General features: G+C 40.8%; 1 protein-coding gene across 1 annotated transcript; it reads right to left on the bottom strand.

The window, feature by feature from the left end:
* Nucleotides 1–16869: 16869 nt before the first annotated feature.
* tnnt2c (troponin T2c, cardiac) lies at nt 16870–17704 on the bottom strand. The gene has a single exon (XM_088346957.1). The coding sequence runs from the start codon at nt 17671–17673 to the stop codon at nt 16870–16872; it is 804 nt and encodes a 267-aa protein (XP_088203083.1). The 5' UTR covers nt 17674–17704.
* Nucleotides 17705–21614: the final 3910 nt, after the last annotated feature.

Below are 21614 nucleotides of genomic sequence, written 5' to 3'. Positions count from 1 at the left end.
GAAAATACTCATAGGATAACATAACATGAGCTTCACCTAAAGGGAGCGACATAATTGCCCGCCATCTTGCTATCACGGTCACCTCAAAACTTTAAAAAGGCTGGGCAAAAAAATGAGAATCAAAACGGTGCGTTCTGGTCACTTTGCGTATGTAGGGTTTGTATTGTTCCGTATGCTTTTAGCCCTAAATTGGTTGTACTCGGAGGTAGGTAGTAACGGAGTGCATTTAATTTTTTCTTTTTAGGAGTATTTTTTTTAAATCCCTATACTTGAGTACATTTGTGAAGAAAAAAACTCCGCTACATTATGCAACATTGAAGTCGTTACTTGATAAATCCCATCCACGTCAGTACGTGTCTGTCTGTCTCCGCTAAAGCGCATATTTTATGACGGAGAACTCCGGCAGGCTCAACCATGTTGAAGCAATCTAACGTAGCAGCTTCGTCACGTGACCATATTCAACTTTAGCAGGAAGGTTGTTTACGGATGAAACGGATCAAAAATGTCACTTACCAATACGGACTATTAAAACAAAAGAGATCACGCCTGGCCTCACATCAAAAGCATGTTCCCCTTAAAAAGACTGCGAAACCCCAGCTACAATATGCAATGTCTCTTTTGTTCGAGTTTATGGGCTAGCTTGTTGTTCTGCTTGCAGAGCCTGTTAAGATAAGTATTGGGGCTTTAAATGTGCAACTTGGTGCTATATGTCCTTAATTGATTTACGTAGAGTATTTTGATCTACTTTTAAATTAAATGTGTGTTTTTGGTTATTGGATGGACTTTTAATGATCTGATTGGTTGTTTTTAAAAAAATCAGTGCTACAGTTACGCAGTACTTGAGTATCTTTTTCACCAAGTACTTTACTTTTACTCAAGTATTTGGATAAGTACTTTATCCTCAACTTGAGTATTATTATTCTGAAGTAACAGTACTTGAGTAAATTGTTTGGTTTACTCTACCCACCCCTGGTTGTACTATAGCAGCATGCAGCTCATGACTCGCTTGTGGTTTCAAAACAGTTTTTTTGTAAAAATGTCACAAAATACTGCAGAGAAGGATACCAACGTATTAACTTTCAGTGCAGACCGCGCTGTGCGAGGAAGAGTACGCGCATCATCTCCTGTGTGTAGCTCCGCCCATGCCTACAACTCACCCAATCAAATTGCTTTAAGTTATTTTGCAAGAGCCTTTGGGTGTTATCACATGTATTTGTGGCTTTTCATCTAAAGTGTCTCAACATTGAGCAGATTGTTTTACGAGTTTCCATAAAAAGGATTATTTAGATAAAACGGGATCTGTCGTTGTGACACCTTGACTTTAGTTATGATGGTGTCCGATACGCAGTATACTGGACTGAACCCACATCATTTAAGAGTTGTTCTGGCTGTGCAAGTGTGACCAGCTGCTCAGAAGGTAACAATATGGTAAGTATTTGTGCATGTTCTATTTTATCTCGATGTACTCATGAAAAGAGCCATATATGGCTTGCGAGCCAAAGGTTTCCGACCCCTGCTTTGTAATGTGGTTGGCTCTTTTGCAAGCCAACTATATTTGGTACAGAACAGCCAATGATTTATTGTCCTCGCACACCATCAAGCGACCAGGATTAATTCGCTCCATGATTTAATCATGTGATTTTGTCTAAGCCAATCAGATTTGTTTCATGTATTCATGTGATCTTGTTTAAGCTAATTAGATGTGTTGTTTTACATCTGTATTTTGAGTGAATGGGCTAGTAAATATCGGATAGGGTTTTTTTGTCGCTGAGCCGATATTGGAAGAAGGTCTAGGGGAAAGCTCAGCTGGGGCTACCCAAAATCAATCTCTGACTTAGAGTGTGTTTCTTTCTTTACTTTAATACAATCAAGTTTTAACCTACTTTGAAGTTGTTAAATAAAGCAAGAATTTGCAAATGCTTTTAAAAAGTGCATCTTTCTGATGATCACCGGGGGCGGTACTGGGAATTTTGGTATTGATCCGATCATGCTTGGAAATGTCAAGATCGTTAAATAAATGAACTTTTCGCCCCTTTTTGGTTCGTTTTTATTAACGATAAACAGAACTCAAAGATTGAAGCCTTTAATAATGCTGTAGTTTTAGATTTTTAACTTTAATGGGGTAAATATAAATATTTCTATTACAAACGTTTCAGACAAAAAGCGAGAGTCAAACCCCCATGAAAACAGCAATGTAACAAAATGCAAATATAACAATTTAAAGGTGAAAACTGTTTTGCATTGTACAATATTTTGAAAATTAAAAGTGCAAATGGAGTAAACATCCATCCATCCATCCATTATCTGCACCGCTTATCCTCAGAAGGGTCGCAGGGATGCTGGAGCCCATTACAGCCATCCTCAGGCAGTGGGCAGGGGACACCCTGAACTGGTTACCAGCCAGTTGCAGGGCACACAGAGACAGACAACTCACTCGCTCATTCACACCTAGGGACAATTTGGACCGGCCAATTAACCTGACATGCATGTTTTTGGAATGTGGGAGGAAACCGGAGTGCCCAGAGGAAACCCACGCAAGCACGGGGAGAACATGCAAACTCCACACAGGAGGTTCGATCTCAAGACTTCAGAACTGTGCGGCACACACGCTGACCACTGCGCCGCCGTGCTGCCATGGAGTAAACGATACAATGTAAAAACATTTAAAAGAATGAAAAAAAACAACATTTCCACAATAACTGTTACAGAAAAAAAGGCGAGAAAGTCAAACTAAAAAATACATCAATGTTACAAAAATACAAATGCAGTACAACAATGTCATCAAAACAACTCAAATACCTTTTATGGCGCACACAAAAACCCCTAATTAGCCAGCGATTCGAAAGTATGCCCTAACTAATGTACCTCTATAATGTCTTGTGACACACTAAATTATTATAGTGCTAGTTAAAATGGGAAGACTTCATCAAACTTAAGGCAATCCCAATACTTGCTCAGAATCAATGATATCGATATTTGGATCCATGCCCACCTTTGTTCACAGAACATTCTGGTCTAGCTTTGCAAACCTAAATTGTAGGAAGAAAAAAAAGCACAAACGGGTGCTTATGTAAATGTTAGTTTCCCTCGTCGACGAGCAGTTCTAATGGCCTACTCGGGATGGCCTAATTGCTCTTACACTGATAAATGTAATTAAAGAGACATGTTCTTTTCAAGGCCTTGCACAAACAATGCAGCTGCTGCTTAAGTCACACTTTGTATTTCTATAGAGCAGTGGTTTTCAACTGGTGGCTCGGGATACATTTACAATGGGTCACAAAATAATGCTAAGGAAAGAAAAGAAAAACGAGGGTCATTTCAACTCCTTAACATTAGATGGCGACAATTCCCTGATTTTTGAAGTTTTTCTGTAGTATTTTTGTGTTATTACTCTTCATACTATGGTTTCAGTAGAAATGTTGTAGTATTACAATCGTATTTTTGCAGGATTATAGTATTTTTGTAGTTTTACCGTGGTTGTATTTTTGTAGTAGTTCTGTTGTAGTGTTTTTGAATTAAAGTGTTTTTGCAGTAGTATTTTTGGAGTATCGCATTAGTATTTTTCGTATAGTGTTTCTGTAGTTGTATTTTTGTTGCATTAAGTAGTATTTTTGTAGCTGATTTGGTCATTATTCTGTAGTTTTTTGTAGTATTACTGCTGTAGTATATTTATTGTATTACTACAGTATTTTTGAAGTATTACTATATTTTTTGTAATATTTCTGTAGTTTTATTTTTGTAGCTGCATGCAACGCAATTACCATTTTCTTTTCCTTTTGAAAGTATGCCTCGTTGCCCCACCTTGAAAGGATTCGCTAAAAAACCAAAACCTGGTCCGTCAACCCCGTGCACAGATTCGTTGCATACCTTGCAGAGTTGGGTAGGGTTACTTCAACTTGATTACTTTCAATTAATTTTGGATTACTCCAATACCAAATATGCTAATAAAAGACAAAAGAAACAAAATATAAATACAATTATGACTCACAACACGTGGTAAGCCTTCTCTCCTGGCTTTGATCTCTTTGATCTCCGGCAAAACTTACATAAAATGCGACAGAAACAAAATGAAAATAAATCCAAACAGCTTGCCAACATCATTTTTGCCATTCCATGTGTTCCGTTACTCCCCAAGCCTACACAAAATTTAGTAATTTTATTCATATTTAGTTTATTTTGTCTTTTATTAGCATATTTGGTATTGGAGTAATCCAAAAGTAATTGAAAGTAATCAAGTTAACGTAACCCTACCCAACCCTAATACCTTGTTCCGGACGTGCAATGGATACAAAAATAAAGCAGAATATTTTCATAATCACTTGTGATGTGTGGTTTTACTTATTAGTTCCCATTTCTAAAAAAAATAGTCACTGGGGACCTTGGATATGTAGAAATCAACTCATCGAATTGACAGCTCTAAATTTGCCATTTATTGTTTTCTCGGGGGAGAACGACGAGCCTGGATGTTGCATGCTTTCTGAGCCATCAGAATGGCTCCTGAACCTGATGCACGCCATCATCTAGGACAGGGGTGGGCAAACTATGGACCGGGGGCCACATGTAGCCCGTCAGGCTTTTCAATATGGCCCGCCAAAAAATGGTAAGAATACAATTAAAATTTATATTCTTGGAAATAAAGTACTAGTACCGTATTTTCACAACCATAGGGTGCATCGTGTGAAAGGGCGCAGTCTCCGTAGTTGGTCCTATTGCAGAATTTAACACTACTGGAAGCACAATAGCCCGACAGGGCGCGAATGCCCTCACGCATACGAGGTGAAAATGCTCTGTGCTTTTCTGTTCCATTACATTCCCCCAAAAAGTAGAAACAAAGATGTTTTAGTAATGTTTGGCCGTTCCGGGGGTACATTTTCATACAGGGGGGTGGTTGGGTCGTTTTTCGGCACAACACAGACAAGTATACAAATGTGCGTATTTAAAAATACAGCAGTAGGAAACTGAGTTTGGTTGTAGTTTATTTAAATATTGATTACAATGTAACACACACAAACTCCTGGAGTCAGAACCAAGTCCAGTGTGTTTCCATCTTTATGATTTGGCAAATCAATTGGTTGATTAAAACTAAATATGTCAATTCGAGACCAGAAGAGTAAGTGAACAGAAATTAGGGAATTCATGTGAATGTTAAAGTCCCTCATAATTATTTGTTTGTCTGCATAGGTTACTAGGTCAGACAACAGTTCCGAGAATTCATATAAAAAAAAAACAAGTATGGTCCTGGGGCACGATGAAATCAACATGAAAGAGGACCGCATGACAAGAGCCTCAAACACCTTATAACTATTAGAGGCACGGGGAGTAAATTTCAGTATTTTTTTTCATAAAATAAGAGCAACACAATTCCATCATCATCCTGTCCTTCTCTGCTGTTTCCAAAATCAGTTTTGCAGTCCCGTTGATATAGCTCCCTTAGCTTGTCACCGTGGCCCGATCGACAGTCCCGCTTTTGTTTGCGATCCCTACGCCGTCTCCGCCGCTTCGTAAGTGGGTTGGCCACCCACGGAGATCCCTCAACCCTTTGTTTTTCCCGCGGGATCAAAGATGGCATAAAAAGTGCCAAAAAAGTCGTAATTTAGACTCAGACCCAAATGTATAAGTTCCTTGCTACTATAGGTATTATTGGCCAAGCATGTCAAGTCAAGTCAAGTCATTTTTATTTGTATAGCCCTTAGTCACAAATAGTCTCGAAGGGATTCACAGGTTACTACACATAAGCAGTTTAGGTTATTCATATGCTATAGAGTAGAAGTGAGTTTTAAGCTAACATTTCCACTGAGGTTGCAGATCGGATCTCAGGGAGAAGAGCATTCCACAACACCGGTGCCCGGATGGAGAACGCTCTCAAACCTGCGGAACACTTCTTGGCTCTTGGGATCACCAGAAGACCGGCGCTCTCAGAACGAAGGCTTCGGGCCGGAACATAGGGGGAAATCAGATATGAAGGATATGAGGGGGAAAGTCCATGTATGATTTTGTATAATAATAAGAGAACCTTGAAATCACATCCTAGGCTAACAGGGAGCCAATGCAGGTTAGCCAAAACTGGGGTGATGTGATCGGACTTTTTTGTCCTAGTTAAAAGCCTCGCTGCGGCATTTTGAAGACCGGAGAGTAGTGCATTACAGTAATCGCATGTGTCTCGATAAGAGAGCAAAAGTAATGAATAGAAAATTAGCTGAAGAGCTGTGAGCAGCTGCATGTTGACAATATCTGCGTATTATTTGTTATTGCAACATTCATTGCAGGCGGATCATCCTGGAAGAGGGATTACCTCATGTCCCTTCTTAAGGTTTCTTCATCTTCCTCATGTTGAGGCTTTTAAGTTTTTCCTTGCCCCCATGTAGGTTTTAGATCAGGGGATGGTGTGATAATAGTCCGTTGTTTGAAATAATCTGTGGTTTGTGCAGCCCTTTGAGACTCCTTGTGATTAAGGGAGTCAAATAAACATGACTTGACTTGTCTTGACAGATACCTTGTCGGAGTTTGTTTTCAGCTTCCTCCAACTTGCGAACATCCGATTTATTTATATTCAATTCTCTCGCGGCTGCTGCTCGGTTTCCATGTTCTTCAGCGGAGCGGAGCGATCACCACACCACGGCGGACAAAAACACGGAAAGCAATCAAAGAAAGGAAATTGAGGTTTAGGGTTGAATTCATATTTGGGAGGACAACTCTGTTCAGCTTCCAGTAGCTCAAATAACTTTCAAATTGCTAGATACGCATCCAGAGTACTCCTGTTAACAATACATTGCGTAGGACGTCACGAGATGCTTAAAAGTCACAGAACACGCATAGAAGTCACATTTAGTAGGAAATGTAAACGATCTCACAAAAACATCGGATTTCACCCCAAAACGTTGTAAGTCTTGATGTGGCCAAGGCTCGAATCTGTGACCCCCCATTTTCGGGAGCAGACGCTCAACCCTAAGCTCTACCAAGATGGTCTATTTCTGCTGTTCTACATGAGAGACAGGGCGCACTACCCCATAGGACACACCCTACGATTTGAAGAAAATCTGATACTTTTATGTGCTCCTCATGGGCTGGAAAATATGGTAACTGAAAAAATAGCGTGGTTTTTTGTGCTAGCTTTGTCCCTTTGTGTGTCTACCACAAGAATATGACAACAAAAATACTATAAAATAGCTACAAAACTAATTATCAAATACTACAGTCATGTTAAAAACAACTACGACAGTAATACTATAATGCAAATATTCCACTCCTGAAGTACTACCACTGTATTATACCAAAAATACTATGACATAAATACTACCAAATACTAAGAAACACTACTACAGAAATGTGAGAAAAAATACAACTACAGAAGGGCTCTGGAAATACTAACACGGAAATAATGCTAAATACTCCAGTAATACTACAAAACTAAATAACAATATAAGTGCTTAAAACAGGTACCTAAGATATTGTTTGGGTTTAGTAAAACATGCATTCATATTTATTCATAAATGCAAAAAATAAAAATGTGTAATTGCTCTACGGACCCCTGCCCCAGGCCCCTTTTTTTAAACCAATATGGCCCCCGACTGCAAAGGTTTGCCCACCCCTGATCTACAACCTGCCGCCAGAAGCCTTGGACTTTTTTAAGAATTTCAAGTTATTACGTATATTTAATGTTGATGTTGACTATGTATTGTCTGATGATACCCTTGCAACATCTATTGAATCTGGAAGGGGATTACCTTAAATGTGACCTCTTCCTAAGGTTTCCTAATTTTCCTTATGCTGTTTTTATGGGAGTTGTTTCTTGCGCTCGTGTAGGTACCGTAAATTCCGGACTATAGAGCGCACCTGATTATAAGCCGCACCCACCACATTTTAAGAGGAAAACCGATTTTGTACATACACAAGCCGCACCTGTATATAAGCCGCATGCGCCCACATTAAAAAATTGTGGCACAAACACAAATTTGATCCAAACCCGACTTCAAGTCCTGCGGTTGAAACTAAATGCCCTTCATTGAAATACACGGTCCAAAAATCACAGCCGGCAAAATGAACGGAAAATGATACCGGTACTTAAGGTTTAATGCAAACCTGCAGAGTCCGGGTACCCGTTGAAAGTAATCCAAGGAAAAAAGGCTATATTTCCAAAGGTAAGGGTAGAAAAAATATATATCCACTATTTTCCGCCGCAACAACAAACAGGTCTCACTCACCTTTACCCTACTTCCCGTCAGCCCGCGTTTGCTCCGCCCCTCTTTTTTAATTCGCAAAACATATCAGAATAAGTCTCTCAAATAAATACATTACAAAAATATACAGTTGCAAATACATATTATACATGGTTACACATATTTACAAAGACAGACGGTACACCGAGAGAGTTTTCAAAGCTTTAATAATGATAATATAACTTTCATCCCAAACAGTGCCTGTGACAGGTAGCAACACGCTCGCAACACGCTCGCAACACGCTCGCAACACGCTCGCAACACGCTCGCAACACGGTAAACATACCGTACCGAATTTAACCTGTAAACCGTCCTCATCATCTTCCTTAAAACTGAAGCCATCAAAGTCGTCTTCTTCAGTGTCAGAAAGAAACAGTGTAATATAGACGTCGTCCCACGCTCCCTCAGCCAGACTCGCACTCTCATTGCTGGAACTTTCATCCACTCCTGATTCTGTGCCCTCCTCTCCGGCACGCAGCAGACCGGCTTTTCGGAACCCGTTGGTGATGGTGGATTTTTTGATGCTGCTCCACGCTGTCAGGATCCACTGGCAGACTTGCGAAAAAGTCGCCTTTCGCATGCGGCCAGTTTTAGTGAAGTTGCAGTCTTCCTCGGCGCATATATTCCACCGGTCTAAATATTACCTTTTGTACTCGAGCGCCGCTGGCGGCCGTTAGAAAAATTACATAAATTGGCCGCATCACTGAATAGGGTTGAAAGTTTGGGGAAAAAGTAGCGGCTTATAGTCCGGAGTTTACGGTATGTCCCAATTCCCATTTATTTGTAGGTTCCCTCTCTATCACTCTCTCCTCTCCTCTTCGCAGCAGCGGTCACTTGACTTGATTTCCCTTCTATCACGAACCTTTCTTGTCATCATTAAAAACAGACTGTTTTTGGCTCTATGCTAGTTCGTTGTCGTCCATCTCACGTCCCAAACACTCTTGTCTCAGCCTTTTGTTATTCCAGCATACTAATACCATGTTGTCCCTTTCCGGATCACAACTCACAGGTACCGCCTGACAAACTCGGACTAATTTGTTTTCCAGACTGCTCATTCAGGAGTCTATACCAGCTGTCGTTGAGCAGTAGGTTGGTTCATCCTGAATCAATTGCCCTACGAACTCCAGCCTTTTATACCCACAACCACATATAACAATTATTTTTGAGTGTCCAATAGCACACTGGACAGACATGGGCCTCGTAACATCCAAACTCCACAAAAAGACTTAAACTGTGCAATGGACCACCGTGCTACCGTCATGCAAGTCAAATATCATCAAATTATTGCAATAACTATAATTACAGTAGTTATCTGAAAGCGTTTCACCATGGATTAAAACACATATACCTGTAACGTGCTAATTGACTGTGATTCATCCATGCTGACAGCTTTTGATGTCAAGCACACTTGTTATAGGAGTGTGTATGCATCATACACAGTGGAGGATATGACTTTGAATCTAAATGTAGTTCTTCATCAGACGTCACAATTTGGAAACACTGTTCATGAGAAGGTGTGGTGGTCCATGACAAACCAGTTGGAATCTATGTGTGAAATCACTCAAGGGAGCAGTACTAATGTCATGACTCCAACAGGCAAGTAATGGTATGCTAATGCAATTCAGCAAGAGTGGAGAAACAAAATTAATTTTAAGCTCATTTATTGCCATAGACCTTAAAATTTGTTTTTATGTCATCCATATCTGTTGCCATGGACGTGTAAATGAGTATTTTGTTCTTACAAAGAAGAAACATAGGTTATAGGAGGGAAGAAGTTCACAATCAATGGATCCCTTAACTGCCTGGGTCGTCGAGGCACCACTTGGGATGCAACTCTGCTTTACACTGGAAAACAATGGTGACTGTGTGATGAAGGTGCTGTATCTAGGTCAGATCAAGAGATTCTTCTGCTACTGGCAACCATAGAAAGCAGTACTATCTGTCTCATGTGGTAGATCAAACCCCTAACCCCCAAAAAATGGCCTAGAGGGATGGGCGCCACCAGGCTGTACTTGACCAAGACACCACATGAAATGGTGCCCCAACGACCCTGGCGGTTAACTGCCCGGGTCGTCGAGGCACCACTGAGGATGTAACTCTGGACAGCTTTCTCCACCGCTGACAGTTTCTAGCCTGTTCATGGTTGTGGGAAAAAATAGCATCATTCCAATCTTTGATGTTGTCGTCCACTTCTCTTTCAGTCTTCCTCTCCTTATGCCCCCTCAGACTGTGCCCTGGAGAATAATCTTGGCCAGACCTGATGATCTTGTGACGTGGCCATACCATTTAGTTTCCATCTGCACACAGTTGACAGTAGTTCTTTGAAAGGTCCATTGTGCTCGCTGACTGTGTTGTGCACCATTTTCATTTAGCTACATGAAGGAGTAGTTACATTTTTACATACCAATTACATTTTGTTAAATTTATAAGTTACATCAGGCCTTTTGAAGACAGCCATTACGCTGATGTGGCCCTTGGTGAAAATGAGTTTGAACCTTCTGCTTTAATGCAACAAAATGTCTCCAGGTCCATAGAATGCTATCCAAATAAAAAAAGTGAGACAATAAAGCTCAGGGCATGGGTCAGAGCGATGAAGTTGTCACTGTTGCTATTCTCACCCAGCCAATAAAGCACACAAGTTAAAGCTGAAGCTGCATGCTCCTATTGATGGGACGGAGCGAAATAAAATCTTTATTTGACCATGCGGGGGCGTGCGGCTTAAAGACTAGGCTGAGATTAATATGATGTCCAAGCCACCCTAATCTTGTTCATACCTCTGGATGCCGGCGAGTCCCACCTCAATTTAAAGTTGAGGCACAAACACTAGAATCTGTGAAGCAGGCTAATTTAGTTCCCTTAAAATACTGGATCCCTTCTCTATTCTTCCACTGGAATTGTGTGTGACTATGAGAACATTGTCAGTGTGCGCACGGTTGTTGTTTTTTTAAGGTAGAATGTAACATACATGATGCATCGCGTGGATTTGTCTAGGCTTTTGCCCAATAGGACTAAAAAACATTCTTCCGGTACTTCACTTGTTAGCCTAAAATGACCACGAACATGAAAAACAAAATGGTTGTGTTGAATAATGGACAAATGCAAATGAGTTTGCATAGGTCGCCAGTTTGTTTTTTGACCATTACACCTTTCTGTTGTTTTTTCTTTTGACTATTAGGCCCTGTTTACATCCGAGCTGCCTAGACTTTTTCCGCATGTGAGCTACTTATTAAAAAAGCTATGTCAAAAGGATCTACCTACAATAAAAATATAAAACATGTATTTATAAATATAGCCTATTGAGTATTAACCTATTAACTTATTGCATCACCCTAGTCTAATGACTTAGACTAAATGGAATCAGCTGTAGATGCATAGCTTGGAATGTAGCTTCTGGTAGCCAGCCTCAGGCACACTTCCAAATAACCATCAGTCAAGGTGGAACGGTATTTGGACTTGATAATCTTCATGTTCAGGCTGACTAACATAAATAAGTGGAGCGGAATAGTGCAGTCCAGTATGTAGCAGATTTCCTCATGTTGGGGTACTATTCCTCTGTGAGTAAGTCTCAGAACTGCCCATGTTTCCCAAATCACTGCGTTGCAGCTATGAGGAAAAATCTTGCACTTTTCAATTGAAACAATTAACTAAGCTAATCAGAATTAGGGTCTGAGTTTTTATGATCACATTTCTCTTTTTTGGTAATGCAATGCTAGAGTCGCAGGCAGACGTATTTTGAAAATGACATCGTGAAATTAAAGTCCTCTTCCACTCTGTATTGAAACGGCAGGTTTTTGCCTTCTTGCTTGGTCCTATCAACCACTCATTTTTATATTCTTTTGTGACTCTAGAAGAAATAAAATCAAGGCCAACTAGGCAACTCTGTGACAAAGACTGCTCGGTGACTAGAAGTTTTTGGCGGGTCTGTATGCGCATGTGTTCAAAACACAATTTTGACCCATGCAACAGAAATGGTCAGATGTCAGACTAGCTGCCCAGGATGTCAACTGAGGGACTTATTTTGACTAAGGAGATGATGGACTAAGGTTTTTTTTGTAAGTGCTATGAGCCTCATAGGGGTGTGCACTTTCATTTACGAGAGCGGTGCCTCGTAAGTGGATAGGTCTCTTGCCAGGCTGCTTGCACGCCGCTCTCCCGTTGCTGCGGAGCTGCAGCCACGCGGTAGCCATATTGTTCTCAGAAGGAAAACAATAAGTCGTGTTTTGACTGCACAATGATCACTTAATTGATAAACCTTCATTTCTCACGACCTACCCACACCATGGTTGCAATCGAGTGGTAGATCCCGATGGACAGATTGGGAGCCCCTTGTTTATGTCATCATAACTATCAGCCATTAAGGTTGCGGTTATTTGTTTGATTTCTACACCCTTTAGGACGAATCTGCTTTTTGTAACCAAAAAGAAAAGGGCTCAGGGGAAGTTTTTTAGAACAGATTTGGAATTTGGATTTGTGAGTGCTTTGTTTTTACAGCCCCCTCCTGATTTATTTCGATTTCAAAATTAAATAATGTCATATCTCCTCATCTTCTATGCCGCTGCCCATTTATCCCCAGGTCAAACTCATCTCTGAAGAGGAGGACTGATGCTTTATACCAAAAAACAATGGCGACCGTGTGATGCAGGTGCTGTTTCTAGGTCAGATCAGGAGGCTTCTTGTAAAGTAAGCTACTTTTAGTTATTGTGTATTTCTCAGACTCCTATGTTACAAATTAACTTGCTATGAATTTAACCTGTTTTTCTATTTTTAATACACAAGTAATCATTCACACACACACACACACACACATAGTCACATTCAAAGATCCACGTTTTTCAGTCTTTTACTATTCCATGTAATGTAATGCGCATCCGTGACTCCGTTGTATGTACTGCGCATGCGTGACTTTTCAATAAATGCAGCTACTGAAACAGGAAGTAGTGGAGAGAGATCCGGTCAGCCGAATGGGCTATATTGCTCCGGCTGGCGTTCGGATCGCTCTACCTACTGCAGTAGCCTTTTTAAACTTCAATTCCTGCCTCTGCCTGAATTCTTTGGTCAGCCATGGGTTCATATCTTTTTAGACTCGACACTTTTTCTGCTATCGGTAACCATAGAAAGCAGTTCTATCTGTTTCATGTGGTAGATCAAACCCCTAACTCCCCCCAAAAAATGGCCTAGACGGATGGGCGCCACCAGGCTGTACTTGACCAAGACACCACAGGAAGTGGTGCCCCGACTACCCTGGCGGTTAATGAATCCGTGAACAAAACTATAAACTATAATCAAAACATCTCATCTGATAACCCCATTATATCGTATGCTATAAGCAGTGGGTGTAATCATAACATCTGACTGAGTTGATGAATCCCCAATCAGTATTGAGGTCTGTCAATCTTTGTGGAACAGATACAAACATATCTGCGGGGAGCTAACGAGTCAGATTGCCCCCCAAGATGTCGTTATGCATTCTCACACAGTGTTGTCTTTTCAAGCTCAACACGATACATCAGCATGTAAGCAGGACACACTGCAGGCCAGGTAGATATAATCTGGACCTCCTATCAGCCACCTGTTGCGTGATCGAACGGGAACATGCCGTTCTTAAAAAGCGTGGTCGGAAAAGCTATTAAGATGTCATTCAGACTATTTTTCTCCCGACCTCTTGCAGAAAGTTATCGATACAAACCGCTCAACTTGAAGCTTGAGTAACAGAGTGTGTGCGTCAGTGGGCAGAGGTTTGACAGTATGGACCGACTCTCCTAGTCTCCATGGTGACCGAATGGCATAAAGTGACATTTATGTATGCCCCTGGTGGTCAGTGTAAGATGGAATAGAACCACATAAAGGAAGAGCTTTAATGGCCTGTCACAGCTGCGAGAACAAACAGTCCATGGAATGTCAGTGACAAAGCTTCAAGAGGCAAAACGCTGCGGGCTTTAGAAATCTATGGAATAGAGGTAAGATCAGACCTGAAAAATTCAGCCCGACCTGGCCCAAGTCGCCGGTATATAAACTCGAACCCACCCAAACCTGACGATTACTTGATTTGATAAACGAACCCGAAATAAACCCGATGCTTTAATTTGTCGGCAAATTAAACACAATGTTCTACTCCGGTCGTGCGGACTTCAGCACCGAACTGAGAGTACTAGAGAGAAGCCCAACCACCCTGACTTAATGATTGACATTTTAAGCCCGAACCCGGCGCAAATTTCGGGCCAGGTTCTGGTCGGGATCTTACCTCTACTTTGGATGGATATTGGTGAACATCACTTGATTTATTGATATAACATGTGATTCTTTTTTTTTTTTTTACATAGATTATTTTATGATAAGAATTTGGTTTTCATCCATCCTTCACTTCGTTATCCTATCCAGGGTCGGGTCACGGGGACAGTTGCCTCAACTGGGAAGCCAATACCTCCCTATCCCCAGCCACCTTGTCCAGCTCATCCGACGGGATCACAAGGCGTTCTCAGGCTTGCCAAGAGACATATAGTGCTTCTCCACTACAGGGTTCCAACCTTCCTTGCCTCGCCTATTGGGGTTGCCACAGTCTCTTCAAGGTGTCCTGGGTCGTCACCGGGTCTCCTGCCTGGACATGCCCAGGACGCCTCAGGAGGCATCCTTATCACTTGCCCGAATTTGGTTTTATGATTCCATTATTGTAGAAAGTGTTACGACCTAGGGTGTCCAAACTTTTCAGAAAGCAAGCTAGATTTGCTAAGCTGAAAATGTGTGAGGGCCCAGCATTATTTGAACAGTCTATGATAAATTCACACTCCGTGAAAGGTTTCCAGTGCTTGGCAATCTGCGCCGCAACCTTGTAGCTAGCCTTTGTAGCATTTTTTTATTTAACCCTCAGGTTCTCGTGAAAAAGCGTTGCTGTGCTGTTAAAACAGCTTCCATTTGCTTAACCTTTTCTCAGTGTTTGTTTCCAGTTAGCTTTTTATAGTCAGCATATTTTGTCTGGCAGTGCCTCCTGATTATATTATATTATATCTCTCAGAAAATGATTCAGACACAGTTGTTTAGGAATTTGGTGTAAAAAAATCTCCAATTTGAACTTGTCCTGAAAGCAGTGGCCCTCTAAGTTAACTTTCCTTTCTTTATTTACAGTCGCCATGTCGGAAATGGGGTGGGCTAAAATAATTACAGAAAGACAAGGACATGGTGGCCCAAATTGCTGCCGCCATCATCTGGTAAAATAATATTTTTTTGTACAAATGTATTTTATACTGCGGTCAAGATTACTGGTGGGCCATATATTATTAATTTTATGACAGAGTAAAAATTTGATCGCAGGATGTAACTGGCCCCCAGGCCGGACTTTGGAAATAGCTGGTTTAGACTGTCAAGGCAACAGGACCAAGATAAGATCTTTTATCTTTCTGTTTTTCTATTGAAGTTGTTGAATTGGAAGTCAGTGTATTCTTGTGTCTGATGAAAAAATAAGAAAAATGTTAAAGAATTCATTCCATCAATCAAATGAACAGAAGCTTATAATTGTTGCAATGACTAAATAACTGCAAGAAAAATAAATTGATTACTTGTAAAGAAATGGTGTGTAATATTTGACCACTAAATGTTGCTGTGTTGTGTAGGGGCCAGCCTTTTGCAAAGAAAGAGAAAATAGAATATAGGAATATAATCAAATTAAGAAAAACAAAGTAAAAAGGAAAAACGGAGAAGGAAAAAGCAAAAAAAAGCTAAGATAAAAGGATATAAAAGGAAACACCTAAAAAAGTAAGAGGAAAAAAGAAGCAAGAAGAAAAGATGTAAAAAAACAGAAAAATGGAAAAAAGATACATAAAGCAACAAGATGGCCGACAATCATGTAAGCTCCCTCTTGGTGAGCCTCATGTTATGTCAAATAAATACAATTTCTCGACCTATGAGTATAATTAACAAATGCAAGTTTATATCATATTGTATGTATATCTGCTTATTATTCAAATCAGTATTGTTTTCAATAAATTAAGTTTTTTTACTACTAAAAGGCGCAAAATATCACACACTGTCCCTTCAAATGTGTGTGAAGGGTTTTGACTTTTTTTTTTACTTGTTAATGCCAAATTTTGGTTAAAGTCATTGTAACTTTTGTCTAGCTACTTGTGTGCAAGTATGTGCACTTCTTAGACACGCTCAAATATACTCTTAATTTTTCATCTTTTTGGGGTTTTGGTTGGCATTTCAACTGAAATTGAAGCAGTCCATTTCTTACTTTCACCATTCTAATACTACACTCACAAAAAACAATAAAGACAACCTTAAATCATTCTACAGCCCCCCGCCCTCCTTCCTCCACCGCACCTTCTCCCCTTTCATGATTCCGAATGTGTTGCGAGTCTAGAACAGCACTGATAATAGTAGGATTAAAGCAGATATGGGCAGAGGAAAAAACATTTAAAAAGTCTCTTTGAACTCGGTGGGAATTGTTAATTCATACTTAATAGAGAAATAATTTTCAATTCCACTTTTTAAGGACACCTCAAATGACGGACCCTACCTTTGAAGACCACAATATTGAAAAAAAGCATTCTATTGAACACACAAGTTTAATATTCAGAGTGTAAACAAACAACAGAAGAGTGGGTTTATAAGTGTTTATAGGCCAATCGCTAGGGAAAAAGTCAGCATTTTCTTCATGTCGTCACTTCCAGGAGCCTGACTTTCCTTTGGTACCACGCGTGGTCTTGGTGGTCTTGGACACCTTGGACCTGTGCTGGTGATCACTGACGCGGTTGCGCAGCACATAGATATCGTACTTCTGGCGCTTGAGCTTCTCGGCAAGCTCAAATTTCTCAGCGTGCAGCTGGTGGAGCCACTGCCACAGCTGCTGTGCCTTCTCGGATAGCTTCTCTTGGTTGAGGTGGTCGATGTTGAGCGGCTGGCGTCGTTCCTGCAGCGCCTTCTTCTTCTCTTCGCGCGCCGTCAGCTTTTTCCCCTTCTTTTGGTCCACCTTTTGCAGATAGCCTCCGAAAGATTTGTTGGTGAAGTTCTTCTTCTTCTTTGCCTCCTCTTCAGCTCGCAGCTTGGCTGCTTCCTCCTCACGCCGCACCCTTTCCTCGGTCAACCGGGCCTGCCGTTCACGTTCATGCTCTGCACGCTCCCTCTGCTGTTCGGCCCTGTCCGAACGGCGCTGTTCGATCCGGTTACGCAACGCCACTAGCTCTTCTTCCTCTTTCTGACGGTTGGAGAAGTGCTGCTCAATAAGGCCCTGAAGGTCATTGAAATCTTTCTCTACGCGCTTGCGGTGAAGGTCATCAAAATCCACCTTCTCGCCGTCAGGTAACTTGGGCGGGGCAATATTGGGGATGTATGTGGTTTTGTGCCGTGGTTTTGCCTCTTCCTCTTGCTCTTGCTTTTCATCCTCCTCCACTTCTTCTTCCTCATATTCATCCTCATCCTGTTCATACTCCTCCTGTTCGTCCAAGATCTCCTCAGTGTCCGACATATCTTTTCTGGAAGCAGGTGTAATACCACGACTGACTGATATTTGAAAACTGACAATGGAGAAGCACTGGCTTCACTCTTCTTATACTTGTCCGGGAACACGTGACCGACCAGATTCTCCACAGAAAAGATTACAAAACAGATGCCAACAGCTATTTTCTCCAAGTCCTTCAGTGGAGTCCCTCCCTTCCCCAAAGATCTGACCCCATAGGGTTCCTCATTCCTCTGTAAGGACACCGTTAGACATGATGAGAGACTATTTTGGAGGCACAACAGATGCACTACACACTTGCGCAGTGGAAACCAATAAAATTCAAGAGTGTGGAAGGCTGTTGGTAAGTTATGGAAGCAGCTATAATGCCGAAGTAAGTCTAAAAATGTTCACGATGCGATACTGGCGACAGCCTTTGGAGCATGGAACATAGTAATTCATCTTAATTATTTACATCTGTGAAATATTTTCACAAAACAAAAAGTCTTAAGGACGTCAGATGCGAACCATTGAGTTACCGAATCTCAAAACTGAGCAGCTGTCCCGGATTAAAGCGACATTGTGTGTTATTTTACGTCTCCTCTTGGTAAAAAAAAAACCTAATTCATCAAGAAAGACAACATTGATTTGAATAATAACCAAAAATACATGAACTATAATATAAACACTATATATTTTTTTCAATACTTTTAGTTTAAGATATTTTTATTTATTTTATATAAAATCAGACTCACCTAGAACAGAGGTATCCATCCTTTTTCAAGCAGAGACCAACTTTTTGTTACTAATTTGTCACAGTTGCCATGGCGCCCGATTGGCCCCGCGTGTGTGGCGCCAGCTGCAGCTTGTTGACGGATTGGCTCCCTGTCAGTATTTAAACTCTGTCCTTTCAGTCCCCTTTTGTCTGTCCTTCTGCGAATCTGTGTTTTTACACGGCAAGCCCTTTTTCGCCTGTCCTGTTTTTTTGCTCCTGTTTGTCTCCCGCTACGATCTGTTTTGATCTCGACCACATCTGCTCTCCCGTCCCGAATTACGACCTGTTTTGATCTCCACCACGTTTGTTCTCCCGTCCCGAATAACGATCCGTTTTTTTATCTTGACCACGTCTACTCTCTTCTGGCTTTTGACTTGTTTCCGATCCCGACCATGTTTTTTCTCTCTATCACGGCTACTGTCCCATTCTTTTCCGTTCCCGACACCGCCATCGCTCGCCACGGAAGTCCCACTTCCGCGTTCTGAGCGACCTGCTTCCCGCGTGCAGCAATCCCCGCATGGTGGGCGCAAACCCCTCCCTTTCTTCTAATAAAACTTGTGAGGAACGTTACGCGAGTGGGTCCTGCTTCCGTTCTGGTCCTGACACTAATTAGCACAAATCGAACATTTGCCTAATGGAATGTTCGCAAATTCTCAAATGCAACATATTTTTGAGTGAACTTATTGAAAACCCAAGAAATATGATGCAATATGATACGTATAAAAGCAATATTTTCTTATGACTGCCAGTATGTCAGTAATCCTTATTTGGAACAGGCAATAAAAGACAAATTTCCTCGACATGAACATCAAATAAAAGAAGATGCTAATACTAGCTGATAATGTAGTGCTAGTCACAGCTAACAACCCCCAAAGCTAGTCTGCCATGTCATTTGCTAAAGCAAAGCTAGTTGCTAATGCTGTGCCAGTCAACTCCAGAGGCAGTGCTAGAAAATACAAATACTGAAGTCAACAGCCAAAGTCTGCAATAACTGTATTCAGTTGTACATTGTAGGATAGTGTGAACATGCCCAACAGGTAGCGCGATGTTTTTGTAAGGTTCATTATGCTTAGTAAGGAAGATTTGCAATATTTAACAAGGAGAGCAATTGGCGGAGGTTGGCAGGTATGATGTTGCTGGCAGATCGAGAGTTGTATGTGACAATGTTAGTATTGCAGGATTGACCAACAATGGCAGAACATTATAATTCATTATCTGCATTCAATAAGTAACGCAGTGACGCTTCATGTCGTAATGACAGTAGAATTACAAGATTTTGTTACTGAGAAAAAAAATGTGTTTAAGGAACATGAGCCTTTTTAAAAGCGTAAGTCGCAACACTGTCCATCATAATAGCCCAAATGTCCATTTCGAGCAACATCTGACTAAAGATTAGGACCCATCCGCCTTTTAGGCGCACAGTCGCCTGACTTGTGTTGGGAATGAAGCTAATGTTCAACATTTGGAGAACTTTAAATCAGTTTTTCTCAACTGGTGGGTCGGGACACAAAAGTGGGTCGTAGGCCTTAGTCCCAGAAATATTTTGCTAAGAAGGAGAAATAAACGGAGGGTCAATTACACAGTAATACAGTCTCTTCTTCCTTTTCAGTCAATTGGCGCTATCCCAACTTCTTTTGAGAAGAAGCACCTCTCATTTTCTTGTGATTTTGTTTGTTTTATTTCCCCTTTCTGCCCATAACAATCAGTGACAAGAAATGTATTGATAAAGGGAAAGAAAAGTGGAACACAGTGACAACGATCAAGTAGAAGAAGAAACTGATTGAGAAATACAAAACTATTGTACGAGTGTCTGCCATTGAAGCACTGCTTGAAGGTACAGTAGATGGTTTAAAATGATGTATTTCTAGCTTTATTACCAGTATATTGATCTTTATTATCCACACAATTACTTATTTATCGTTGTTTATGTACTTTTTTGTTTAATTTTGGTCATGCAGTTATTTTAGCATTTTTGGTTTGAACAATTTTATTGACACTATTAACAGCAAATAAACAATGTGAGGTTTGAACAATTTTTCTCGACAATTTTAACAGCAATTAAGCATATTTACAATTTCGTTATATCTGACAATATGACGTTTTAACAATTTTTTCCGACATCTTAGTATGTGGCTATTTCAAAGCATTTTTAGGGAGTTGCTTATCTGTTATGTAGGCTTATATACAAGTATATACAGTACTTGAAGTCGTTTTGGTCTTGATGGTCATTTTGTTTCTTGAAAAGAAGTTAATATCTTCTAGTGTCCCGGCTTTTATTTGATAAATTTGACAAATGGAATTTTTTTTAATTGATTTGGGTCGCAGCTTGTCAAGTCAGTCCAGTTGAGAACCATTGCTTTGAATAACCAACTATATCTTGTGCATTAACGCTATCACAAAGCAACCTTTGACATGATGGAACAATTTTTGCTTAAGGCCGGATGGGTAGTCACGCGTGTAAAGTTCATGTTGAAGGGTTCACACAGGGGGTAGCTTTCATTTGTTTATTCCATGTATCCCCAACTCCCCATTCATCCATCTTTACATGCATCCATTCGTCTGTCAACATTCGCATATTCTCGTGTCTGCTCTGGTGTGTAATTAAAATGTTGCAGCTTTTCCCAGCCTATCGACCGAGTAGATTAGTGGGAAATATTGCTCCTGCGCCGCGACATTTAAATGGTCACGAGGATGAATAGTTTCCCGAGTCTTTGGGTTATTTGTGGAAAAGGACAAATGGCGCCTTTGGAAGGATGAGCTGGCTAAGTGACGGCAGGGACAGGTGCTCTACTCTCTTTCAGGGGGGCAGGAATTTTTACCTCCTTCCAGCTAAAAAAAGTCATTATGGGTAGTCATTGTTTTATTTGGAGCTGGCTCAAATTCTCCAGATGAATAAATACTAGACCTCAATTTTTTAATGGCCGCCAGGAAAACCTGGACCTCGGTAGGAAATGCTCGTTGAGCAAACATGCCAGAGCACAAAATAAGAATAGAAGCGCTCCAGGACCATGAGCAGGACCCTCTGCTTTGTTGGTGGGCCACGGACGACCGCACCCTAAAAATAGCAAAATGCCAATCAAAATATTGGTTGGGCGAAGTATGTTTAATGACATAATTGGACAAACAAGGATTTTGTTGCTGAGACGGGTGTCAAGTTGCGTTTCTTGTTGTTGATGTAATTTGTAGTTTGCTCTCT

Source organism: Urocampus carinirostris, chromosome 11, assembly GCF_059441175.1.
Source record: "Urocampus carinirostris isolate Australia breed hairy pipefish chromosome 11, RoL_Ucar_1.0, whole genome shotgun sequence".
In the NCBI taxonomy this organism is placed as follows: Eukaryota; Metazoa; Chordata; class Actinopteri; order Syngnathiformes; family Syngnathidae; genus Urocampus; species Urocampus carinirostris.
Note: the sequence above shows the minus strand (reverse complement) of the source record. Positions and strands in the feature narration are given on the sequence as shown.